Raw genomic sequence first — 25,642 nt, forward strand, 5'->3', positions numbered from 1 at the left:
ATCTTCTTCGGTATTCATAGTCAAAGTCTGATCCCAATGAGATAAGCACAGACAATAAAATAACAAATAATTTCCTTCTCTTTTTTTTGCTCCTCATTCCTCCAGCCACTAGCCTCCCCCTCCCCTCTTTTTTTATTCACTTATGTGTTGTGGGTGTCGCTGGCTGGGCCAGTATTTATTGTCCATCCATAGTTGCCCCTGAGAAGGTGGTGGTGAGCTACCTTCTTGAACCGCTGCAATCCATGTGGTGTAGGTACACCCACAGTGCTGTTAGGAGTTCCAGAATTGTGACCCAGTGACATTGAAGGAACAGCGATATATTTCCAAGTCTGGTGAGCGGCTTGGAGGGGAACAACCAGAGATCTTAAATATAAATGCATTATAAGCCTACCAGGAACAATTGGACAGACTCATTGGTAAATCACAGCGGATGAGAGGCTCAACTCTTTCAGTCTATGTGGCATGCAAAGTAATACTGCATTCACCCTCAAGATATTTAGTGGAAATGCCAATCTCACAGAGGGAGCTGATCATTTTATTTTATTTTCCAGCAGACTGTCAGCAATTGAAGAACTGATTCACAGGCCTCTGCCAATGAGCGGACAGAACAACTGAGATACAAAGTTTTGGGGCCCATCCATCTCCCAATATCACCAATGAGTGCCCTGAGCAGCTGAGTCACAAAGATTGGAAGGTTTATAACTCCTTTCATTTTCAATCAAAAGAAGAGGAATGAGCCACGTGTTGTATAAACTGTGTCTCTACTTGTTCATCCCCATTACACTCACTGTGTTGAGGCCCACTCAATCACAATTGGAAGAGAAGACCACTCAACCAGGTAAGACTAATATGATACTTATTTAGTATTAGATGGCAATGTAGAATAGACTAATTCTCCATCAAAGTTCTTGCAAAGACTCAATGGGGGGAATTTTACGGTCACGTAGGGCTAGCCGCTCAAAAGTCCGTTGACTTCGGTGGGACCGTAAAATCCTGCCTGCATAAAATTCCGCCTAATGAGTAAATAAGCCGTATAGACTGGGAAGGAGCAATCCTTAGTTAAGACCGACAAACTAGTTCTTGGTCAAATAGTCCTCCTCTAATGTCAGGTAAACTGGATTTCACTCCTCCACTGACTCCTGGCTGATGTTTGCCCATTGCTGGCTCCAGCTGCATGGAACTTTCACTCCTGTGCCGGTTCTTGAACCAATTTTTGTTCTTCCACTGCCCGTTGCCTGGCAGCTTCAAGACAACTCCTTAGTTGTTGGACTGTGTCAACCCCTCCCCTAAGAGCCTTCTTTGCTTTACTTAGTTTATTGCCCATTATCATCAATTAGCTCAAAAGATCCCGTGCAATGATCATTTGGGCTGAGGTAATGTGAAGTTGCTGTTGCCAGTGAAGTCATATCTTAAGGTGACTCATTACCTCATGAATGAGGAACAAGGAAAAGAAACTGATCTGCGAGATTTCAACAAAAATTTTCTGCTTATTATAGAGCTGCAACAAATTGATTGAGCAGTTCTGCAGGCTATGAGCATGCTGAGAATCTGCATCCAGAGTAGATCAACAATACATATCTTTTCTCTCTCCATTTTCCCTCAATTGTCTCCCCTCCCCACTTGCTTTCCTAAATGTGTTGATTCCTTGGCGGGGCAAAGCTTCATGGGCACCAGTCACCTTTTGATAATTTGCCCAAGTGACCATTCCTCATGTGTAATCAATGAACAACGAGTACTGGTGACCTAATTGTCCATGCAAAGCACCACAAACCGGGGACTATTCTGGTCTCACCTGACATCCACACATATTCATTTCCTACCAGTTTGAGACTAGCAGCCCGGTAGAAACACTGTTTGATTTCACCTCTATAACCATGATTGTAGCACTATCACCTACTTTCCCATTTAAATAAATGCAACTAAAACAGACCAAGGATCAAACCGCCGAGATTAAAGGGTGAATATAAGAATATAGCTTAGGATCTGCTGTTCTAGATTCCCGTTCTATGCTGAGTTAGCTAGTTCTGTTCAATCTAGCTCAGCAATTTATAGTCTTAACCAGGTAAATTAGTAGAGATCCACCGCCCCCCCAACCATAACACATTATAAAACATACTTGGATTCTCTAACACCTAAATGGTAATGAATTGGTTATAGGAGACAGCCATTTTAAGGTTGCTAAGGGAGCACTGCGTGGTTTGTAACATGTAAATCTTCCTTGGTTTGCAAAGGGTTAAAGGAGGAATATCAGGACATGGTGCGGTTACTGAGGGATTTGCTGCGTGAGATCTCATTAGCCTGTCTCACATGCTGCCCCCAAAGTCTCGACCCAGAGAGAGGCCTTTGTCCACAGAAATGCGCACTGTAATCTAGCCTGCTTTTGAGTGGTGGCCCAGTTATTGTCCCTGGGAATTGTGTACATTTGTGTATAAAGAGCACCCGCTCAGGCTCGATTCTGTGTGTCACTCTATCCTTCAATGTTCTGGGCTTTAATGTGAGATTGGTGGCCCCAGGCCAAAACCTATGAAGTAAGGAAGTAAGGGGGTGGCAGAGCTGGGGGTGGGGGGGGAGAAGGGAAAAGAAGCTGGCCTGCCATTCTGGAAAGCACAATCCAACTGCACCCCGCACCACCACCACCACACACACCCCCTACCCCCAGCCTCTCTCCCTCCCTCCCTCCCTCCCTCCCTCCCTCCCCACTGCAGTCTGTGGCACCAGAAACAGAAGCTGTCAGTTTATTATGAATGGAGTGAACGTCTCACACATAGCAGCCCAGATGAGGCGTGGAGTTCACACGGCCTGCAAGCAACTCTGCTCTCCTCCTCTTGAATGGAGGGTGAAGGAACTTGGCTAATTTTCAGGAATATTTAATTGTTGCAGACATGGAAGCCAATTAAGGGTTGCTTGTTAAATGAATAGCAGGCTTTTGGTTGCAGAAGTCTCCTTTTCCACCCACCCCCTCACACTTAGGTGCTGGAGTTTTTCTTTGAATTGTATAAAATTCAAGCTAAAGTTCAATTTCTTCATATTGGAGGAATTTTTCACAATACACCTTGTAGATATGCTTTCATTTCAAAGCTTTTTACACCGCAAATGTCGATAGACAGTCTAGCCATTTTGTTATGCAGATTGCGTTGGATTAAACTAATTTATACCACAATTGCATCAATTGCACATTGTGGCCTGATTAGTAAAAGTACCACCAAACCATGGCTAACCGTTAAATGTATATAGAAGGTTCTTATCATCCAAACAGAACTTTTTCATCTGCAGTTTATCCTCCTCACAAAAAGACCCACACATCTCACCGGCAACTGTTGCTTACCCATTTATGTGGTTCCCTTGCTTATGGAATGTGTCCTTCAGTGACCAGCTGAGCAGTCAGGCCCTCAGTTATTGTCAGCTATGCATAGTTTATTCTGTTTAAGAGAAAACAGAGCTCAATTGCAAATCCAGGCAATTGAGACCCACTGAGTGACAATACCTGCAGCAGTATGGGAGAAAGGTACACCTGTGATACAAGATCTGTATCTGTGTCCATGTAACTAGATTTATACCCATACCCATGAAGGACTTGTACATAGCTGATACCACATCCATAGCTATGTCAGTCTGGGTAAGTTGTAATGAACTGATACTAGATCTACACCTGTGCCAACCTGCAGGGGTGCATTCTATAACTGATACTAGACTTGTACCTATGTCTATATGAGAGAGTTGTACGTAATTGATACTATGATTATGCCAGTATGACAGAATGAGAGAATTGTTTATAAAAGAAGGGAAAAAGTATTTGCATTAATATATTAGTTGCCTTTCAAAATCTCAGGATGGCCCAAAGTATTTTGCAAGAACAAGAACTTATTGAAATAGAGCCTTTAATGTAACATCACAAGGTGCCTCACAGAAGTGTTACAAAAAAAACTTTGGGACTGAGCCACATATGGAGCGATTAGGACAGGTGAAGTAAGTTTGAAGGAATGTCTTAAAGGAGGGAAAAAGCACTAATGAGGGCATGGACGAGGGTAGTGGGGAGGTTTAGAGATGGAATTCCAGAGTTTAGGTTTAGGTATTATGGGTAGTATCAGGTGTGTAGCTGATTCAGAACTGTACCCATGTCATTAATAACATTGAGGAAAAAGGATAGTAATGGATTCAACCAGCTAGTCAGAGTGCATATTGCTGTTGTCACCTGAGATTAAAATCTTATAGATATAAGATCATTAGAATGGAAGAGCAGAGACAAAGCTAAAAGAGGATTCAGCATCAAGCTGTGAGCAGGCTGAGGAGGTCGATGGAAGGCCTTGTCTAAGCAGGTGGTGTGTGAAGATTAAAAGCTGTTTACAGAGAGCAGCATGAGGTAATGAGAGGATGGGCTAATGCAGCATTATTTAAGAGCAACACAGAGGACTCCTAGGGAAGGCAGTTTAAATTTCTTCTTTTAATTAACTAAAAAAGGTTATTGTGAGGATGAACATGATTTTCACTGCTTGTTACCTTGTGTTCTGAACCATTGAAAAGATCACCTTCTGGTAAATCAGGGTCTCTACCCTGCTCTACCTGATTCCAGGAAAATAATAGAGTAATGGGCTATACACATGTCGTGAGGTTTTCTTTTGCTGTTTACTTTCACAGCACCTTTTCAAATACCAATGTGCTTCAGCTGAGCTCTTGCTGGGAGATGACAGAATGACACAAGTCCTCTGATACTTCATCCTTGTGTGACTTTGGACAGTGAGTTGTGGTAGGCTGTTGGACCAGCCCAATCCTGTGCTAGCCTGCTTTCTAGCAGGAAGCACTCTGGATCTTGTCCCCTTTATTATTTGGGGAGCTGAGGCCAATTGGAAAACCCCAAATACTTTTCTGAGTTCAGCTAACTCACCAGATTTGGGGTTGAACCTGGGACCACCTGATCTGCTGAGCTTCGTGATGTCAGTGAGTCACAGAATTGATTTAGCTGATCCTCAATCTAGATTCACACATTCCAGAACACTCAACTGAAGTAGCGTTACATTAAGTAAATGTACAAGAGCTTGCAATGAACTAAAAATTCTGAGTCCTCATAATGCGATCAAATGAGATATCTTTCCTAATATTTAGGAGACATGTTTTAATAACAATAATATTGTTAAGTGTGGAGGAAGGGAAGAAGCTCGTTTGCATGTAAACTCTTTTCCCTAGACTATCTTTCCCCATTAGGAATTTCAGATAACTTATGAGGGTAAAAGGCAGGTATCATTCCTCCAAAAAGAGGAAATAAGTGTTGTGAATGCATGTGACTTTGCAGTGAGAACAAAGCTGAGCCATTAGGTATAACCATAGAGCATGCCTGTACCCTGGCACAATAGAGTCAATGTACCAAGTAGAACATTTTGGTGCAAAGCAGCAGCAGTAATGAAGGGATGTTATTGCCCCAGTGGAATAACCAGAAGCAATGGCTACAAAAACTTCACTGCAAAACCACCAAGTTAAATGCCTCATTGCTTAGATACAGCAAGCATTGTTTTCAAAGTGGTATAATTATTTTAAAAAATAACTTTTGCTAAAACTATCACTTAAAAAAACTTAGTGATGGCAGACGCAAAGAGAAACCACAAAGTCATCAAGACCCATCGCATGATCATGCTTTCAACTACTTATATCCTAGGTGAAGTTGATTTACTTTGAAAGAGACTGCGCTTTCCACACCTTTAAGATTCTTTCCGCATTTTTGTCATTTTCTTTCATTTTCTTAGTTTCCTGATTCTTCCTTGTGTTCTCTGGAAAAGTTTTGAGATTTCAGTTACTGACTTTGAGTCTCCAGTCTGAAATAGGGATGCTATCAACATGTTGGGGAGTAGGTATCAATTTCAGTCCCAAGAACTGTGGGACCATTGCTGAAAGCAGCATCACTCCCACATTCTCACTGTGCTCCTCTTGATTAGAAAAATACATACTACGATAGTGATTCCACCAGCCCAGGAAGTCTGGCCTTTTAGAACAAGATCTGTTTTCTATTGGACAAGTTAAGAGGCATCATGAGCAGGTTGCATTTTATTCAGTCTGCATCTCTTTAACACAGCTGGAGATAAATGACATCTTAATAAACTTCTTCATGTGTCAGGGTGGGAAGAAGAGGTAGCTTTGTCTGCTTCCCAGTATGGGACTCAATCTCTCTGTCATTTTGAGAAGGAATCAGGGAATTCCAGGCTAGTGCCTATGGAGAAAGGCAGGCTGGCTTTGAATCTTGTGTTTGTTGTTGCCATGCTCCCAGAGGGCAAGGATTAACACTTGGTGACCCAAGATTGGCCTGTGTTTGCTGCCAGCTGTGACAGCAAACAAGGAAAAGGCAGCAGCTCCTGAAAATAAAAACCTAAGGCTGACAGTAACTTCCAATTTAAAGATACAGGCAGGAGGCAGACTGACTGGGAACTGGGACAGTTGCTAGCTGGATAACACAGAAGGGAAGCAGCCTTCCAATCCATTGCTGAAAAGGCAGTATCCATGTGGGAGCCCAGAACATGGATGAGACAAAGAGACAGTTGAGAATACAAAATAAGTTCCCTAATTACAAGACAGGACCTATTTATGCAAAAAGTCTCTTTTTGCAAAGCATCAATAATAAATCAATTTCTTTTCCGCCAAGTATCTTTCTTTTAATTTTCAATCCTCAGCTCCCAAAAGTATTGGTTCACTCCTGGGCACCAACTGCCTTCTCCTACGTCACCTAAATAGCCATAATTCATTTGGAAGCCTTGATGGTGAGTGGCAACAGGTTATCTGATTGTGAAGGATATATTAGCACAGCCCATTTCTCTCCTTCCTGAGCATCTGCATGTTGACTATTTTTTAACAAGGAATCACGAAACACTAACCAGGATCTTTTGTTTGGCATGCAGGCAAGGGCCCGACATGCTCAAGCATAAAATAGCACATGATAACGTCAGGCGAGCGTCCCGACATCATCGAGCACTCGCACGATATTTCGGTCGGCGGGGACATGCAAGAGTCCGTAGCGCTTGCCGACAATTAAAAGGGCTATTAAACCCATTAACAGCGCAGTTAGCTGGGATTTTTTGCTGCCTATCCAACATTACAGTCAGCGGGTGGGCGCAGGCAGCCTTTGCATTTTTCAGGAAACCTCATCCAAGGGCGGGATGAGGTTTCCGATATTAATTTAAGAAAAGATAAAAATATTTGGAGACAAATTTCAGCATCCATATATTTAGGTGACTCATTCTGATGCATGGGCAATTTTCCAGAATTTAAAATCTGATTTTATTGAATTTAAATTCTTCAGCTCCCGGAGGCAGCTCTCTGCCTTCAGGGAGCTTTCATTGTGCGCACCTCCGCACCCACGCTGACTTCACTGCAGGAGTTCCTCAGGGTAGTTTCTCACCCTCCTCCCGCCCCAAACCCTGGTAGCGCTGAGGTGAATTACTCATTGCAGGATTCCGTGCCTCTGACCTACTGTTGTAGCCACAGTATTTACATGGCTAGTCCAGCTGAGTTTCTGGCCAATGATAGCTCCCACAATGTTGACAGTGGGGGATTCAATGATGGTAATGCCATTGAACGTCAAAGGGTGATTCCCTCTTGTTGGACATGGTCATTGCCTGGCATTTGTGTGGCATGAATGTTACTTGCCACTTGTTAGCCCAAGCCTGGATATTGTCCAGGTCTTACTGCATTTGGACATTGACTGTTTCAGTAGCTGAGGAGTCGCAAATGGTGCTAACATTGAGCAATATCAGTGAACATCCCCACTTCTGACCTTATGATGGAAGGAAGGTCATTGGTGAAGCAGCTGAAGATGGTTGGGCCGAAGACACTACCCTGAGGAACACCTGCAGTGAAGTCCTGGAGCTGAGATGACTGACCTCCAACAACCACAACCATCTTCCTTTGTGCTGGGTATGACTCCAGCCACTGGAGAGATTTCCCCCCGATTCCCATTGACTCCAGTTTTGCAAGGGCTCAGTCAAATGCAGTCTTGATGTCAAGGGCAGTCACTCTCACCTCACCTCAGGAGTTCAGCTCTTTTGTCCATGTTTGAACCAAGACTATAATGAGGTCAAGGGCTGAGTGGCCCTGGTGGAACCCAAACTGAGCATCAGTGAGCAGGTTATTGTGAAGCAAGTGCCGCTTGATAGCACTGTTGATGATCGCTTCCATTACTTTACTGATGATCAAGGGTAGGCTGATGGGGAGGTAATTTTCCAGGTTGGATTTGTCCTGCTTCTTGTGTACAGGACATACCTGCGCAATTTTCCACATGGAAGGGTAGATGCCAGTGTTGTAGCTGTACTGGAACAGCTTGGCTAGCGGAAAGTTCTGGAACACAAGTCTTCAGTACTATTGCTGGAATGTTGTCAGGCCCCATAGCCTTTGCAGTATCCAGTGTCTTCAGCCATTTCTTATATCATGTGGAGTGAATCGAATTGGCTGAAGACGGCATCTGTGATGCTGGGGACCCCCAGAGGAGGCCGAGATGAATCATCCACTTGGTCCTTCTGGCTGAATAATGTAGCAAATGTTTCAGCCTTATCTTCTGCACTGCTGTGCTGGGCTCCTCCATCATTGAGGGTGGGGATATTTGTGGAGCCTCCTCCTCCAGTGAGTTGTTTAATTGTCCACCACCATTCACGACTGGATGTGGCAGGACTGCAGAGCTTAGATCTGATCTGTCGGTTTTGGGATTGCTTAGCTCTTTCTATCACTTGCTGCCTCTGCTGTTTGGCACACAAGTAGCCCTGTTATGGCTTCACCAGGTTGGCACCTCATTTTTAGGCATACCTGTTGCTGTTGCTGGCATTCCCTCCTGCACTCTTCATTGAACCAGGGTTGATCCCCTGGCCTGATGGTAATGGTAGAATGGGGCATTTGTCCATGCCATGAGTTTACAGATTGTGTTCGAGTACAATTCTGCTGCTGCTGATGACCCACAGCACCTCATGGAGGCCCAGTCTTGAGTTGCCAGATCTATTCAAAATCTATCACATTTAGCATGGTGGTAGTGCCACACAACACGATGGAGGGTCTCCTCAGTGTGAAGGCGGGATTTCATCTCCACAATGACTGTGCGGTGGTCACTCCGACCGATACTGTCATTGATAGATGCATCTGCAGCAAGCAGGTTGGTGACGATGAGGTCAAGTATGTTTTTCCCTCTTGTAGGTTCACTCAGCACCTGCCTCAGACCCAGTCTAGCAGGTATGTCCTTTAGGACTGGGCCAGCTTGGTCAGTAGTGGTGCTACCGAGCTACTCTTGGTGATGGACATTGAAGTCTCCCACCCAGAGTACATTCTGTGTCCTTGCCACCCTCAGTGCTTCCTCCAAGTGATGTTCAACATGGAGGAGCACTAATTCATCAGCTGAGGGAGGGCAGTACGTGGTAATTCAGCAGGAAGTTTCATTGCCCATTTTTGACCTGATGCCATGAGACTTCCTGGGGTCCGGAGCCGACGTTGAGGACTCCCAGGGCAACTCCCTCCCGCCTGTATACCACTGTGCCAGCACCTCTGCTGGGACAGGCATACCCAGGGACGGTGATGGTGCCTGGAACATTGGTAAGGTATGATTCGGTGAGTATGATGCTGTCTGCAAGACAGCTCTCCTAGTTTTGGCACTGGTCCCCAGATGTTAGTGAGGAGGACTTTGCACAGTCATTTCTGGTGCCTAGGTCCGTCCGGTTTTGTTCCTTCTTTGAGACTTTGTAGAGGTTTGATAGGCCATTTTAGAGGGCACTTAAGAGTCAACCACATTGCTGTGGGTCTGGAGTCTCACGTAGGCCAGACCAGACAAGGCTGGCAGATTTCTTTCCCTAAAGTGCATTAATGAACCAGATGGGCTTTTACAACAATCGACAATGATTTCTGGTCATCATTAGACTTTTAATTTCAGATTCCTATTGAATTCAAATCATCACACCATCTGCCTTGGTGGGATTCGAACCCAGAGCATTAGTGTGGGTCGCTGGATTATTAGTCCACTATGCAATTGCCTGCCCTGTGAGGGGACATCACTGGCAAAGCCAATCTTTGTTGCCCATCCCTAATTGCTCTTGAACTGAACATTTCAGAGGGCAGTTCAAAGTCAACCACATTGCTGTGGATCTGGAGTCATATGTCGGCCAGACTGGGCAAGACAGCAGTTTTCCTTCCCTAAAGGACATTATTGAACCCGATGGGTTTTACAACAATCAATGATAGTTTCATGGTCACTATTACTGAGACTAGCTTCATAATTCCAGATTTATTAATTGAATTTAAATTCCAACAAGCTGCCGTGGTGTGATTTGAACCCATGCCCCTAGATCATTAGCGGAATGACATTACCACTATGCCACCATCTCCCCTATATCTTTTCTGTATTAAATCACAGAGCGCTGTCAAAGATGCATTTACTGCACAGGGTTAACTTAGTTACTAAGTAAAGGGGACCCTCCTTCACTCCATGACTTTTTAGTAAAAAACACATTAGCCAGATCTTTCTGAAGCAAGTCATCTTGTGGCATACACCATTAGATGGGCATCTTTCTAAACCTTTCAGCTCAAAACTCTTTTGTGTTGTAACTTGGTGGAAGTGTGACCTTATAATAGCTCGGTGAGAACATTAGGCCATCTGGGTCCTGAGTGAATGGCAGGACCAACATCGTATCTCTCTAAACAATGAAAAGAGGAGTGAATTAGAGTCAAATCAGGTACAGAAAGAGAAAGAAGGGAGATTGGATTAGGGAAGATAAAAGGGGCAGAGAGGATGAGCAAGAAAAAAATGAAAATTATAAAATTTATATTTTTAAAATTGCTATTAACAATTTAATGCATGAAGGAATGAGATTGAACAGATTAAATTGTTCCCCTTCTGAGCCAGAGAGATTTGATTGGCATATTGACAATTATCATGTCATTAATAGATATTTATGCTGTTAAATTCCGGCCCCAACTTTTCACATCTTGTTTAACGGTCAATCACTGTGCAAATCTATTAAATTCTCCAAAGATAACGAGGAGGCCAAGGGTAACAAATGGAGGTGCGGTATAAGTCGACCAACAAGCTTTGGTGATTTGCAACTCATGGCATATCTCTTGATCCACTGACCCTGCTGGGCAATTTTCACATTAATAAGAGTGTGCCTTGTTAACACGCCATTAGTTTTCTAAAATACTCAGCCCAATATATTTCTCAGTGGGTTCAGGAAATGCTGAGCAATGGGGCTTAAGGCTTTCATTCATATTTAGTACTTTTTAAACATTACAACTTGTGTGCTATTGCTGCAGCTACAATGCCAGAACCTTATTTCACTAATCATCAGGTTAAATATTAAAAGTGTAATATTTTTAGTACCTAATCTCACTGGTACACCTTTCAAATGCACTATCGTGATGACTGTATGAATGATATAAACCAAATAAATAAAACTGCGAGCAATCAGTCACCACAAAAAGTGGGGTATCTCTTTAGATGTTTTAGCTCTTAGGGGAGCAGGCTCTTGATAAGAATTGATGGCTTTGGGTATAACTGCAGTGATGCTTCATTTGCTGTCATTTCTGTTCCCAATTGTTGCTCTTCCCCTGCAGTTTGAGAACTTTGCTAGTTTGCTCAGAATGTGGCCGAGAAGTGAATTTTAGTCACTTTGAAACCACACCCTCAAGTATTCCACCCAAAGGCTTTGACTTTAAGCTCTGTCAGAAGTTGACATGTTTGTCAATGGAGTTGTCAGGTTTCCTAGTGAGTGACCTCTTCCCCCCTCCAAGACACCCATGGAGTCTCAGCCTCTCACTGCACCCCATCCTATAGAGTAACATACTTTTGTCCTTGTCACTGTGGGGTTGTTGGCTAAGGTTGAAAGGTCATGCCTCAGCATGCAGCAAATCATTCCTTCTTGTCTTCACATGTCAGGTACTGGGTCATGACCCTTTGGGGGAGGGTGGGGAGTTTGATGATGAGAAAGACATTGATTTTCAACAAAAAACACTGCTGAATCACATACATATTGAAGTGCTTGAGCTTTCTTTGGTCAAGAGCTCTGTATAGAAAGCCTAATCTTAAACTATAGAGTCATAGCTGCTATTACAGTGGAGCATCCTATCCCTATAGGCAGAAATGTTAAATATCAGAGTAAGAACGTCTCATGTTATGTGCTAGCATCTCACTCTCACTGTAGTTTGCATGTTTGAGTACATTGGTGTGGGCATTGACATCTTTGTGTCACCCATTCACTATCTGGTGCAGTCAAATAGATACCTATTTCATTTAAATGAAAGCCTGTCACATTTGTGCTGGTATAGTTAAAGAAAGAGATATCATGGCCATTTCTGCTCAAGAAATAAAAATGTAAAATAAGAAAGTTATTATTAATAAGATATCATAGAATGTTAAAACACCGAAACTGACCATTCAGGCCCATCAAATATGTATGCTCCTTTTCTCTAGGTGATACTAGCCTAATCCCAATCTCCAGCTCTTGCTCACCAGATTTCTCATTTAAGCAATCATCCATTCCTTTTTAAAAATAACTTATGGGCACTGCATCAACAATAATCTATTGAATTACATATTCTAACAGTCCTCTGTGCAAATAAACTTTTTTTCTAATGTTCCCTTTTATTACTTTTGCAAATATTTAGAATGTGTTACCATCCTGTTACCATCTCATTGGCCAGTGGCAACAATTTACTTGATCATAATCCTTCATAATCTTAGAGACCTCTATAAATGTAGAAACATTTGCAGGACTGTGAAGAAAGATAAGGGGCATGGGACTAATTGGGCAACTCTTTCAAAGATTAGGCAAAGGCACCATGAGCTGTATCATTCTATGATTCTAGGTCACCCTTCTCAGTTCTGGTGTAAAAAGGTCTAACATCTCAAGTCTCTCTTTATAACAGTAGTACTAATTCCTGTATAATTATCGCCGAGTCCAGCATGAAGAAAGCTTGCTGATATTCCTATAGTCTGAAACTGATTCCTCCCCAGACTATAGAGGGGTAGAGTTTCTGTCAGTTTGCAGAGGTTCTCGTAAAGGAATATGCCTCAAAATCACCCAAATCAGCGCAAAAGATCAAGGAATTTCAAGTGAAGATTGAGTTTCCACAATCCTTTGTGCTGGTTTTAAAAATAAGTTGGCCCTGTACACAAAAGAAGCCACACCTCCAGTTTAATCACCAGGCACGCTTCCGCTAATTGTGTCCATTTGCAGGCCTTCATGGAAACGGTTAAAATGAAGCTTTTCTTAGGTGCAAAGATTCAAATAGACACCTTCTAAAAGCTATGAAATATTAAAGGGTATATAACTCTCTAAGAAACTGATTACTGTACATGCATTAAACTAGTAAATGATTCCATATAGTTTTTGTATAGTCATGTTCAGTTATTAAAAATCAGTTTCTTCACAGATGATGCACTAGACGCTCATGAAAAACGCTTATATTTTTGTGATCAATCCATTTTCACCTGTATTAATAAAACTGCACCAATGTGCAATTATATCAAGGAATATTTTTTTAATGCAAGGAAAGAAAACAACAATTATGTTTAAACCACTGCCCGGTTGCACTGGTCCATGGAGGATTTTATGTTTGTGATATTGCAAACGGCTGTGAACGGAAAATTGAGCCACAAATGCACTTTGAAAAACTAGCGCAATTTGCACCTGGATTGCCAACTGCGGCCAAAGAGGAAAATTTTGGCCAGTGTCTGGTCCATAAGATTTTTTATCTTGCTCTGACGTAACGAAAATAAGTGACCATGACTGCTTTCCTGTAACTAAAATGAAATCAGGCTGGTGTCATCCCATAGCCTCCTAACCAATCCCCAGCTGAGGAAAGTCGAATGATCAGAGTAAAGCCCTCTACAGGGTTTAGTGCACCTTGAAGTGTTTGTACTCTGAAGGTCAGTTTTATCTCAGGAATTCTGGGCAGGATTGATAAGGCAGTGATTGTGTCGCAGCTCTGTTGTACTCACATTCAAATGCCCTTTGGCATCCCCAGTATTTTATTTTTTGTTCAGTCGCAAAAGTGGCTTATTTCACCATTAATTGGAGTTAATAAACAATCTAGGAATTTGCATTGAAACAACAGAATCAAGGGAGAAATTTAGTTTTGTTCTGAAGATCTACAATTGGAAAAATAACCAATTGTATAAATGTTTAAACTTTAAACGGTACTGCTTGAGAGAGAGCTGACTCTTGAGTTCACACATATAGGGCTGGATTTGTGGAGGCGAAGGGGGTCTCACTAGGGTTACCAAACCTCCCAGAATGGCCATGAGTCCCCAGGAATTGGCCTCAGTCTCCTGGAGGTAAAACAAAGCATTCCAGGAGCGTTTCAGCTGCTGACAACGGCGGCCAGGACCGTCCACCAGCCAATCACAGCCTGGGCTCGGGTACCACAATCGCAGCCAATCACAGTGAGCATCCAAGTACCAGCTGACCTTCATTGTGTCAGGAACCTACACCCCCACCCATGGAAAATCCTGACTTGGCATCAGTGGACGCCACTTGATGGAAATATCTGAACAGCCTACAGGCCACATGATCAATGCTCCAATCAGTTGAGAGGATGCACACAGAGTTGGATGAAAGGGCGTTGATTATGAGCCATGGTTAGGCTCAGCTGAGACTGGCTGAATGCCAGTATAGTGATTAATTGGTGTTATTAATGTTATCAATTAGTATCGGATGAATTGGTGGTGACTGTAGCGTGCTGCAGATTTCCATTCCCTGAGAGCAACAGGCAGGAGAAGGAATTGATCAGGCTCAGTAGTGGAATTTAGTGGAGATGGGTTCATTCCCTCTCACTCAGTGTCACAGGCCTTTTCTCTAGATTCACTAGCTTGCGCAACACTGTCGGCTTTCCGTGACATCACTTCTGCTAACGTCTCCCAGAATATGGCCAGCCAGAGTTGGCAACCCTAAGTCTCACTCCGCATCTCCTCTTTTAGGGAAGGCCCGCCATATCAAGTGCCATTCAGGCATTTAACAAATCAAGGACCCCAAGGGTGGAAGTCCTGCCTGCCAAGGGGCAGCTCTCTTAAACAGCAGCGCCACTAGGGAGGCGATGGCTGCTGCTCGTATGACACCATCCGAGGCCTAGGATTGTCGCTGGATCACAGGACACAGTTGAGTGATGGGAAAGGAAAGTTGCAAGGTGGGGATGGTGGCAAGGTCAGGAGGATGACTCTCAGCAGCTGCCCCCTGCCCCTGCCCCCCGATGCTGGGTCCTCTATCGGGCACTGAGTGCCTTTGAACGAAGGGCCCCCTAGGAGCCCACAAGCTTGTTTGTTGTGCTCCCTGTGTTGTGCCTATGCTGGGTTAGTATCAGCAGCAGTGGGATGTGGCCCTTAAGTGGGCATTAATTGCCCACTTAAGGGCCTCGATTGGCAGCGGGGCTGGTAGGCCACCATTAGGTCTTCCCACCACGGATGCAATCAGGATGAACGTGGGAAGGTGGCAGGGTCTCCATCTGCCATCCTCCCACTTGATTAAATGCCCCTGCTACCAAACATGCCATGGAAAGGGCATTAAATTCTGTCCATAGCTTATCAAGGAGTGCAAGGTGATCTTTGACTTTATATGGGATACAGGGATAGCAATGATTAAGGAGAGTGTTGTTTATATGTTGAAGGATCACTCCTTACTTCAGAAGAACATTTCTCATAGAAACGATGAGAACAGGATATTGTCTAGCTTAGGCAGGCAGATAGGTGAAACAAAGGGAAGCACAAGACACAGGACACTACTTTCACACAGTGAAACTGTTGGGTTGAGGAAAGGAAGAGCACTCCATATTTTACTACTTACAGAATATGAACCAGAATCACTTGGAATTAGCTCAGATTTGATGAGTTCACTTATTCTGTAACTAGCCAAGTCTTCTCACAATCTTCCATCTGTCCTGTTTTGGCTAATCCAATGCAGCTGTAAAATAGAGCTGCAGCTTCCAGCCTGTCACACAGCCCAGCCAACATTACATACTTACTGTTTTGTGTTTGGTACTTAAAAGAAGAATGACTTTTAAAAAATCCCAAGAATTTCCCTTGGGAATTAGTGTCACCTGTTTGGATGGAATGGTTCCATGAAGAATGGAGCTGGTTGTTGGATTTGGCTTATGCCTCCTTATCCCTCAGCCTCGTTAATAACCCTGGTGCATAGAATGACTGATTTTGTTATTATCATGATTCCAGGATAACAGGGATCAGCTACACAGGACAAGGTTTTTTAGTCAAATCTGGGAAAAATCTTCTTCCTTCTTCCTGAGGATATATCAAATTAGGCATTCCCTGTGACCAGGCTGGAACTGCGCTAAATCAAACATTCCCAATAACCTGTCAGGTATTTTATAAGTTCAAGAAATCATTCAGTATTGAACAGGTTCCCTAGGTCCATGGTGCTATTTTATAGGATTGGGTTTTCTACCCAGAGGGGCTGGTTATCTCAGTTGGCTAGCTGGCTAGCATGTAGTTCAAAATAATGCCAAAAGTGTGGGCTTGATTCCCGTTCAGACTGAGGTACACTTAATTGGGACCTGACTCCTTGTCCTCTGAGTGAGGAAGGCAGAGTTCACATGAATAAGTGAATTATATTCAGACTGTTTTGTACAAGATTAGAGGTATTCCTAGCCAAGCCAAATGTGATCAAATTTAGAGTTCTTAAGAGTGGTATCACATGCAACCAGTGGGTGCTCCAAATTGTTTCTTAACCTTTGTGAATAAATCATCTTTAATCCTCTCTTATCGCACAAAATGGACTGCATTTAAGGCAATTGGTGGTGGCACTGATGGCAAGCTGGAAAACCAGGGGCAACAATGCCTCAGCTGTTTCTGCGATCCCCGACCCAATTCTGTGCCCATCAGGCAATTAACTGCTTGGTGTCAGGACATCTGTCCTTCTAAGGGCTGAGTTCCTGCCTCCAAGAGCTCTCAACCAATTAGAAGACCAGCAGCTCTTTGATCCCAGCCACAGTGGTCACTGTTGTGACTGCAACCAGACAGCAACAACAAAATGGAGCAGGCCCTGACTTATTTCATGAAGTACAATCATTGAATGGGTGAACAATATTTCAAGGATCAAGATGTACGTGTTGTTCACTATAACAGAGAGTGCAATTTTATTTCAGATATTACAGCCACTGATTTAATAAGTCAAATTCCAATAATTATTAAATGATATTCTCAGATTTTTAACTGATGCTTTGGGGATTGAGTTCTACAGCCAGAATTTTACGTCTGTGGGCGGGCGCGCACCCAACCCGTATGGCCGTGAAACGGAGCAAGATGAGGTCCTGATGTCATTGTGAACTTGTGCAATATCTCACTTGGCGGGTGCACTTCCACCTGCCGTGCCCATTAATTGGCGAGCCAGCGTGAAATCATGGTCAGGGGCTGAGCGCAAACAGGGGCCTGTTTCCCGTTCACTCCTGGGCCCGCCGATCACGCGCACCTGACCAGCAAAAAATTCTGCTTATGATTCTGCCCATTATAATGAGAGCTATGAATGAATCGCGAAATATTTCAAAATTAATATATTTAATTTTGTCCATTGTCATTTTCGAAGCTGAGAATACACAGCAAGATGGTAGGAACATAAGAACAGGAGGAGGCCAGTTAGACCCTCGAGCATGCATGGGCAGTGAGATCACGGCTGATCTGCAATCTATACCCGCTTTGCCCCATATTGCTCATTAGTTTTGATTAACAAAAACCTATCAATCTCAGATTAAAATTAACAACTAATTCAGTGTCAATTTTCATTTATGGAAGGGAATTCCAAACTTCCACCACCCTTTTTGCGCAGAAATGTTTCCTAATTTCACTCCTGAAAGGTCTGCTTCTAATTTTTATTCTATGCTCCCTAGATTCTCCAACCAGCGGAATTAGTTTCTCCCAGTCTATCCTATCTGTTCCCTTTAATATCTTGAAAACTTCAATCGCCTTCTAAATTTCAGGGTATACAAGTCTGGTTTGTTTACTCTCTCCTCATAGCTTAACCCTTGGAGTCCAAGTGTCATTCTAGTAAATCTATGTTGCACCTCCTCCAAGGCCAATTCATCCAGAGTGCTGATCTGCTCACAGTATTCCAGGTGTGGTCTAAGCAGGGTTCTGTATGTATGATGCACATGGTACAACAGTTGTAGGTAGATACGTGATGTCACTTAACTGCACTTTGGTGTCAGTCGTGGACTTTGTTAGCACTGGGGAGCATTTGTGGGGCATGGCAAGACTGAAATTGGGCTGTGGAAGTCGACAAAACTGCAATGAGCTATGGGAGTTTGGCAGTATGGAAGATCCACCCGGCAGCTCTTTAGAGGAGTAACCTATGGTTTGGTATAATTCTAAGGCAAGGTTGTAGTTTGCCACAACTGGGGATCGAATTTGAAGTTTGGCTCACTGTTCGATTCCTGATGTTTATCAACAGTGAGAAGAGGGAAAAGGTTTGACCTTGAAAACACTGGGTGGAGGTGATCTGGCCTTGCTGGTTTGTGACTTTCTAAGAGTTGTCACTGAAAATTAGGGCCTGTATTTTCGCTCCCAAGTTGGGAGCACAGAGTTAGCTTTGGTGATGTGGGAATTCGTTAGCTGTAAAAAAACAATAAAACAAAAAACAGTCCTCCAGCCCTCACCCCTCACACCCCACACATTCCCCATGCACCATCCATGCTTACCCATGCTACCTCATGCCTTCCACCTAATCTCACGGCCCTCATGCCCTCCAAGCCAACCTATGCCCCTCTACCCACCCCCCCCCATGGTGCCTAATAGCCTTTATGTTCATTATGTTCATTATGTTCCTATTCATCACCACCCCCCTCCCCCCATTACCCTTGATAGCCTCTATGACAACTCACCCAGTATCCACCATCAGCAGACCTCAGGAGCCATGTTGAGATGAAATAAAGCTGTAGGTGTCTATTGCAGACTTTATTTTTATAACAACCACTCTCATTCATAAAAACTCATTCATTACATTTACCTTTCTTCAACTACATAATCCCTTACAAAAACAAACAGTGTTTAATCCCTTATAAAGACAAGCATTTATATTCATAGCCCCACATAAAAGACTTTGGAGCTAAAAATCAAACTGTGAATTGATAGGCACCTCTTTGTGATAATGATAAGTTATAAAACCAGCCATGCAGCACAAATCCTACAACAATAACTCAGCCTTATGTCAATAAGTTGAGCGGAATGGAATGCACTGTTTTAAATTAAACTGTAGCATTTTTTTTGTTAATTTAAAGGGTAGGAGATTTAAAAGCCTTGACAGCTTGACAGTTTCAATCAGCTTGACAGTTCCAATCAAATTGACAATTCCAATCAGCTTGACAGTTTCCTTGACATAAGTGACAATGAGAGCTTTCAAAAATCAGCTCAGTTGTTTCTTACTTTGAAACCCTCAAAATTAAGATGAGGACTTAAGGGTGGGCCTAGAAAATCCATTCAGGTGCAATCCCAACACTGAAGACATTTATGGAGCTTTGCTGCTGACTGCACTAAAGTTCTTGGCTTACCTATAGTAGTGGTTGCGTGTTGGAGGGGGAGGTAGTTATTTGTCACCCCTAGAAGACAACCTAAGTAGCAGGCCCCTTAAAGAGGGGGTCACTTAAAAGCCCCAAAACTTTGATCTGTCCCTTGATCTTCCGTGGTATGGGCTCTGATCTCATTTTGAAATACTAGGGCCAGAATCTTATCTATGGTGGGCGGGCTGGGCGGGGGTGGGTGTGGAGCTGATCACACCTGCGATCAGATGCATGCCGCTATTTTACGTGGGCGAGCCAATTAAGGCCCACCTGGTGTGACACGCGGCCGGTAGCGGACAGGGAAGGAGGGACAGTCGGGGCCTGCGTTCTTTCACGCATGGGCATGCGCTTCATGAGCGCAGAAATCTCCCTGAGGCACAGAACTGCCTCAGGAGATTAAGTACACAAAAAAGCTTTTAAAAAATAAAGTTAAAAATTATTTAAACATGTCCCCCCATGTGACAGTGTCACATGGGCTGGGACATGTTTTTAAATGGTGCAAAAATTAATTAATAATTTTATAAAATCTTCAGCAAACCTCATCCCACCCGTGGATGAGGTTTCCTGAAAAATGTGAAGGCCGCTTGGGCTCTTCGCCTGCTTGCCAACCTTAAGGTTGGATGGGCAGCATTGTTAACTACTTTAATTGGTTTTTTTAATGGCCTTAATAGGCCGTTGACAGTTTGGTGGGCCTGCAGCCGTCTCCAGCACGTTCCCACTGAACGAAAAACTTAAATGATGCACGATGACGTCAGGACGCACGCCCAATGTCAACACGTGTTATTTTGCGTGTCAGCGTGTCGGGCCCACCCCCGCGTGCTGACAGCATTATTCTGGCCTAGGTGATATTTTGACAGAGCTGTGGGGAAAAGAGAAAACATCTAAACAATTAAAATATGACAAGTTTGCTTCTGTGGTGTATATCATAAAAGTGGACAAATCTATAATGGAAAAAGTTGACACAAAAATATTTTAGAAAGAAATGACATCTAAAAAGTAGTTTTTTCTTTAAGCAGGAAGTACAGGGTGTTTAATTAGATTTGGATAGATACAGAAGAGAAAGAGAGAGGGAGGATTTTAACAATTTACCATGAGTCATGTCATATTTAAAGTTTTCCTTTTCCATCTCTACAGTGTTGTTTGGCAGTGAAACTGCAGAACTGCAGGATCATATCCTCCTCAATCTTGGTGATGGACTCAAGTTAACATGCGACACCAATCGATCTGTGAACATCAACTGGTACAAAGAAGACAAGCAAATCCTAACCGATGACAGGGTGCATGTAGCCCGGAAGATCCTGGAAATTGTAGAGACGATATATGATGATTCTGGCCTATACCTTTGTGTGGTACGCGGAACAGGCGAGATTCTAAGGAATTTCACAGTGACTGTTGCTGGTACAACTCTTAATTCTATTCAATAAAGTCTCTGATATCTAAACGCAGTTGCTAATAAATATATTTTCACATAGAAAACGTATTTGTGCTACACAGAATATAGCGTATATTCTGTATATTACTTTAAGCACTGCATTTAATCGCTACTTCTTGTTTTATCTAAGTTGCTTTCCAATGTTCTTCAGTCTTGATGGTATTTTGCACTTTAGGACTTAGCTATGGTTCGAATTTGTAAATTAAAAAATTAGATGCAGCATGATGCGCAGAAGGGTTTGAGACTTTGTTAATACAGAATATGAGGGCAGTGCATTGAATTATTGTTAATGGCGAGGATTGTCATGGGCCTGAACCATTGAAGTGTGCATTTCTCCACCACTGAGTGAACAACAAACCAATATAAATACCGGAAAATATAAGTAGAACCCCCTTTATATATTTGAAATACAGATCCTCTAATCTGAAATAAAATAGCCTTTCTTAATTTCTATGCCAGGCAGTCTAATTTTACCAAATGCCCTGGGTGTGCAAGTACAGCAGCATGTCCTTCATGTACACTGTTTCTACATGTTTATTCAATAAGGCTAAAAGTGCAGCCTTCAGCTATTTAATAAAATGCCGACTTAGGATTCAAGACTGAATATTCTGTTTGTACAGAATTTGCCTCTTCTTTTAAAAAGTAACCTAACAACAATTTGTGATTGGCAGCACTTGACATCTGCAATGTTAAAACTTAGCAAATAAGGCACAGCCCATTGCCATGGAACTATACTTTTTGGAATGGGAAATCTTATATGGAATTGTCTATTTGATATTTTTATTGGAAGATGCAATAGATGTGCCAATTTTAATATAGATAGTGCTTGGAAACAGAACTTAAATACATGTGCAACATATTGAGTGTACATTGTATAGCACTGTATTGATATGGTCTAATTATATAGTCAATACAAATTAATGCAAACACTGTAAGCTGAGGAAAATTATTCCACCAGTACATCTGACTATATTGGACTAATACACTCTGGAAAATTAGGCATAATTCAGATTTTCAGGTTGTAAAATTCAAATTCAGCTCACAGGTTTTCACAAAAATGCCAATATCAGCCTTTATTAGAACCTAATTATATATTTGGCACAGTATAATTGATACAAGATACACAGCATACCCAATACAGAAAGCAGCCCCTTCTGTAAAGCGCATGTATGCACAAGTAAGGTGAGGACAGGGTGGACCATTGAGCTGTGATATGCATCCCATTTGAACAGCACCATCCTACACTTGCGTGAAGAAAGATAACTTGAAAAATCTATTTACTGTGTGCCTGGCACCCAATTCCTTTGTAGGGGCCCATAACTGGAAGAGGAAAACAAACTCCTCACCATTAATGAATCCCTTTTGGAATTAGAGATTAAATCTATTACATAGTCAACAGATATATTCAACACAGCTCCTTTGTTGCAGTCACTACAGTGCATTCAGTAAGATCTAGACTGGAGTTAGTACAGTATGAAATTCCAGGTTGGGTTTAATGAGGCCTAATGTCCCATACATTATTATTTCAGATTCATTGTCCTCTGGTGATGATGATGAAGATGGTGGATCTGAAGATTCAGCTCCAGAATCCAATGATGGCCATGCTTATCCTCAGAAAGGTCAGCAATTTAGATCTGTTCCTTTTCTTACACACACATACACACACACACACACACACACACACACACTGAACATGAACGTGAATCCAAAGAGTCTGGAGTCGAGCATCAGTGAACAGGTTTTTGGTGAATTAACTATCACCTGACATTATTGATGACTACTTCCATCACTTTACTGATGATTGGGAGAGGGAGGCTGTAAATCATTTGGTTAGATTCACCTGCTTTTTGTAGTAATACACATCTGGGTAATCTTCCGCATTATCAGGTAGATACTAGTGTAAAGCTGCACTTTAAGAGCCTGGTTTTCGTTTGCATATTGATTAATAGGTGAATGTAGGATGAAGAATTATGAGTTTTATAACAATGAGACAATGTGATTTTCATCCGCACATCCTACAGTCCCTTTGTTGCCCCCCTTTTGTAAGTATTAATTTAAACCAGCTCTTTTCAGTGTTGCGTTTTCGGGATACATTCAGGGTCTTAACACGTCTCTAACTTGGAGAAGCAATTGAGTGACCTGAGAGCCAACCAGTGAGCTCTCCAATTAAACTGCTCTGTGTATTTTTGGGCGACAATTTGTCTTTGCTATAATTGTTCAGGCTCTGAGGATCAGACTACCGCTAAATGTGTAGCCTAATTACCACAGGAGTTCCCAGTCCAGCTAATTGGGTCAATTACTGTACAGCTGATTAGGTAGGAATGTTTAGGAATGTCAATCGCTTTGGAGAGAGCTTCAAATGGTTAGTGTTTGATGTTACTGTTGAGTTTCACTTATACAGAGTTATAAAAATAGTCATTTGGTAGTACAGAAATTGAGTATTGCTGAAAAAAAAATCTGTGTCCAACATTAGATGTGATTCCACAGATATGATGAGAAAACATTTGCTAAAAATCCTGTGTGCTGAGAATTATGCTGACAACCAATTTAAGATTGTCAGTCGGGCTCGTAGTGTGATGCATTTATGTGTTCTAGAAGCTCTATTTTTAACGCACAGGGCTCTGTTCTTTGCAGACAGAAAGAACATGTACACATATTGCACCTGTTTCAAAGTAAGTGACAGACATTCATTGGTTCATTCCCCAGGGCAATGTCTTGACCAATCAAAGTCAAGCTGCCTGGTTCAAATTTCAAACAATGCTTGGCAGTGAACTGTCAGCCACTATCCACTGGTGTATTCTCCATGGCAAAGTCTCTACCAATCGGAGTCCACTTGCCATCCAATCAGCACACTCCTCTCATAGGAGAGAATTTTCTTCCTGTCGGGCGGGGGGGTGGGGGGGGGGCAGCTGAGCGGGAGCGGGTACAGGCAGGCACGCAGCCAATTAAGGCCCACCCAGTATGACGCACACCCAGAAGCGCTGAGCGCTCCCTGTGCTGGTGGGGGGGGGAGGAGACTGAGTCAGGGCCTGCGCTCTTATGCGTGTATGCGCGTGAAGGAGCGCAGAAATCTCCCTGAGCACAGAGCTGCCTCAAGGAGTTTAATTTCATTGTGAAAAAGTCAATAAAAGATTTTTAAAAATTATTCGGACATGTCCCCTTATGTGACAGTGTCACATGAGCTGGGACCTGTCCATGAATTTTATTAAAAATTTTTATTAAAGCTTAAAAACCTTCATGAAACCTCATCTCGCCCGTGGATGGGTTTCCATGAAAAATTCGAAGGCTGCCTGGGGTCCGCCAACCTTAAGGTTGGATGGGCAGCCCTGTTAATTGTTTAAATTGCTATTTAAATGACGTTAATAGGCCTTTGACAGGTTGGCAGGCGCGCATCCAACTCCGGCGCACGCCTGCCGAATTGAAGAACTGAATGACGCGTGGTGATGTAGGGACGCACACCGATGTCACTGTGCATCGTTTCACATGTCGGTGAGCGGGGCCCACCCCAGCACGCCGACCCGAAGATTCAGGCCATATAATATAAATATGTTTTTGCCCCTGACATTGGTATTTTCTTGTGAATTGTCCAGATAGGTGCAAGATGAAAAGCTTCGACTAAAATGTCTCTTTTTGCAGCAATACTCAAGTTATATAGAGTTCATAAATTCAGTTTAAAAGAATTGACTCAGATTGGCCAGTATGTCAAATTTGCAGTGATTCTGGAGGTAATCCGGATGTTTAGCCTAGGCATCCCAACAATCCCACCCTCCCAGCTTTGTTCATTGACTGCAGAATTCTTTCACATAAAATCAATGTGAAAACGTTGACTGAAGTTTATAAATCATAGAATGATGTTATTATACAACTCAGAAGGAGATCATTCAGCCTACTGAGTCTGTGTCAGCCCTTTCAAAGAGCAATGCAGTAAGTCTCACTATGGCTTTTTCCCCGTATCATAAATTTTTCTCCTTCAAGTATTTATCTAATTTCTTTTTAAAAGTGACCACTGTACTGAATCTGTATCCACCACTCTTATCATTATCATTCAAAATCCTAATTACTCATTGTGTAAAACAATTTTTCTCATTTCACTTATGGCTGTTTTGTCAATCACCTTAAATCTGTGCCCTCTGTTTGGCAATCTTTCAGTCATTGGAAACAGTGGGCTGAATTTACTCAAATTTGAAAATATTTAGGAGGCGGGACCACTTCTGGATCCTGACCCTGATCACTGCTACAGCGCGCTAGCTGGCTTAATTTTACGAGAGATGGCGATGGTGGGCAGATACTGGAGATGGGAGGCGAATGCAATGCAACAGTGCAGCCCATTGAGCCCATCAGCCCTCACAGTGTCACCAGTCAGAGTGCTACTGAAGCCCAAGCAGCTGGAGCAGCAGGGAAGTAATGGAGGCATCATCAGTATCAGGGGAGCAATTGCTACTGCATTAGTCCCGTGAAGATCAGAGATATCCATCTCCAGGAAATCCTCACTCAATGGCAAGGCTGTGACATGGGAAAACAGGCATTAAAACTCCTTCAGTTCTCACGCAACTCCGACCTCCCTCACTTCTGCACCCTCTCCAAAACTTTCACATTCTAAAGTGTGGTGCCCAGATATAGACACAATACTCCAGGTGGAAGTGAACTGGTATTTTAAGTAGGTTTAGCAGACTTTCTGGTTTTTGTGTTCTATACTTTTATTTTTAAAGC

The 25,642-nt window shown here is 42.8% G+C and overlaps 1 protein-coding gene across 1 annotated transcript in view; it reads left to right on the forward strand.

The window, feature by feature from the left end:
• The first annotated feature begins 732 nt into the window (after nucleotides 1-732).
• Nucleotides 733-25,642, forward strand: part of LOC121280898 (fibroblast growth factor receptor 4-like) — a 53,300-nt gene continuing 28,390 nt past the window's right edge. Inside the window, exons 1-3 of the mRNA XM_041193270.1 lie at nucleotides 733-838; nucleotides 20,635-20,898; nucleotides 22,462-22,551. Of these exons, the coding sequence (XP_041049204.1) occupies nucleotides 733-838; nucleotides 20,635-20,898; nucleotides 22,462-22,551 (460 nt within the window). The remainder of the gene's footprint in view (nucleotides 839-20,634; nucleotides 20,899-22,461; nucleotides 22,552-25,642) is intronic.

This window comes from Carcharodon carcharias, chromosome 8, assembly GCF_017639515.1.
Source record: "Carcharodon carcharias isolate sCarCar2 chromosome 8, sCarCar2.pri, whole genome shotgun sequence".
Taxonomy (NCBI): domain Eukaryota; kingdom Metazoa; phylum Chordata; class Chondrichthyes; order Lamniformes; family Lamnidae; genus Carcharodon; species Carcharodon carcharias.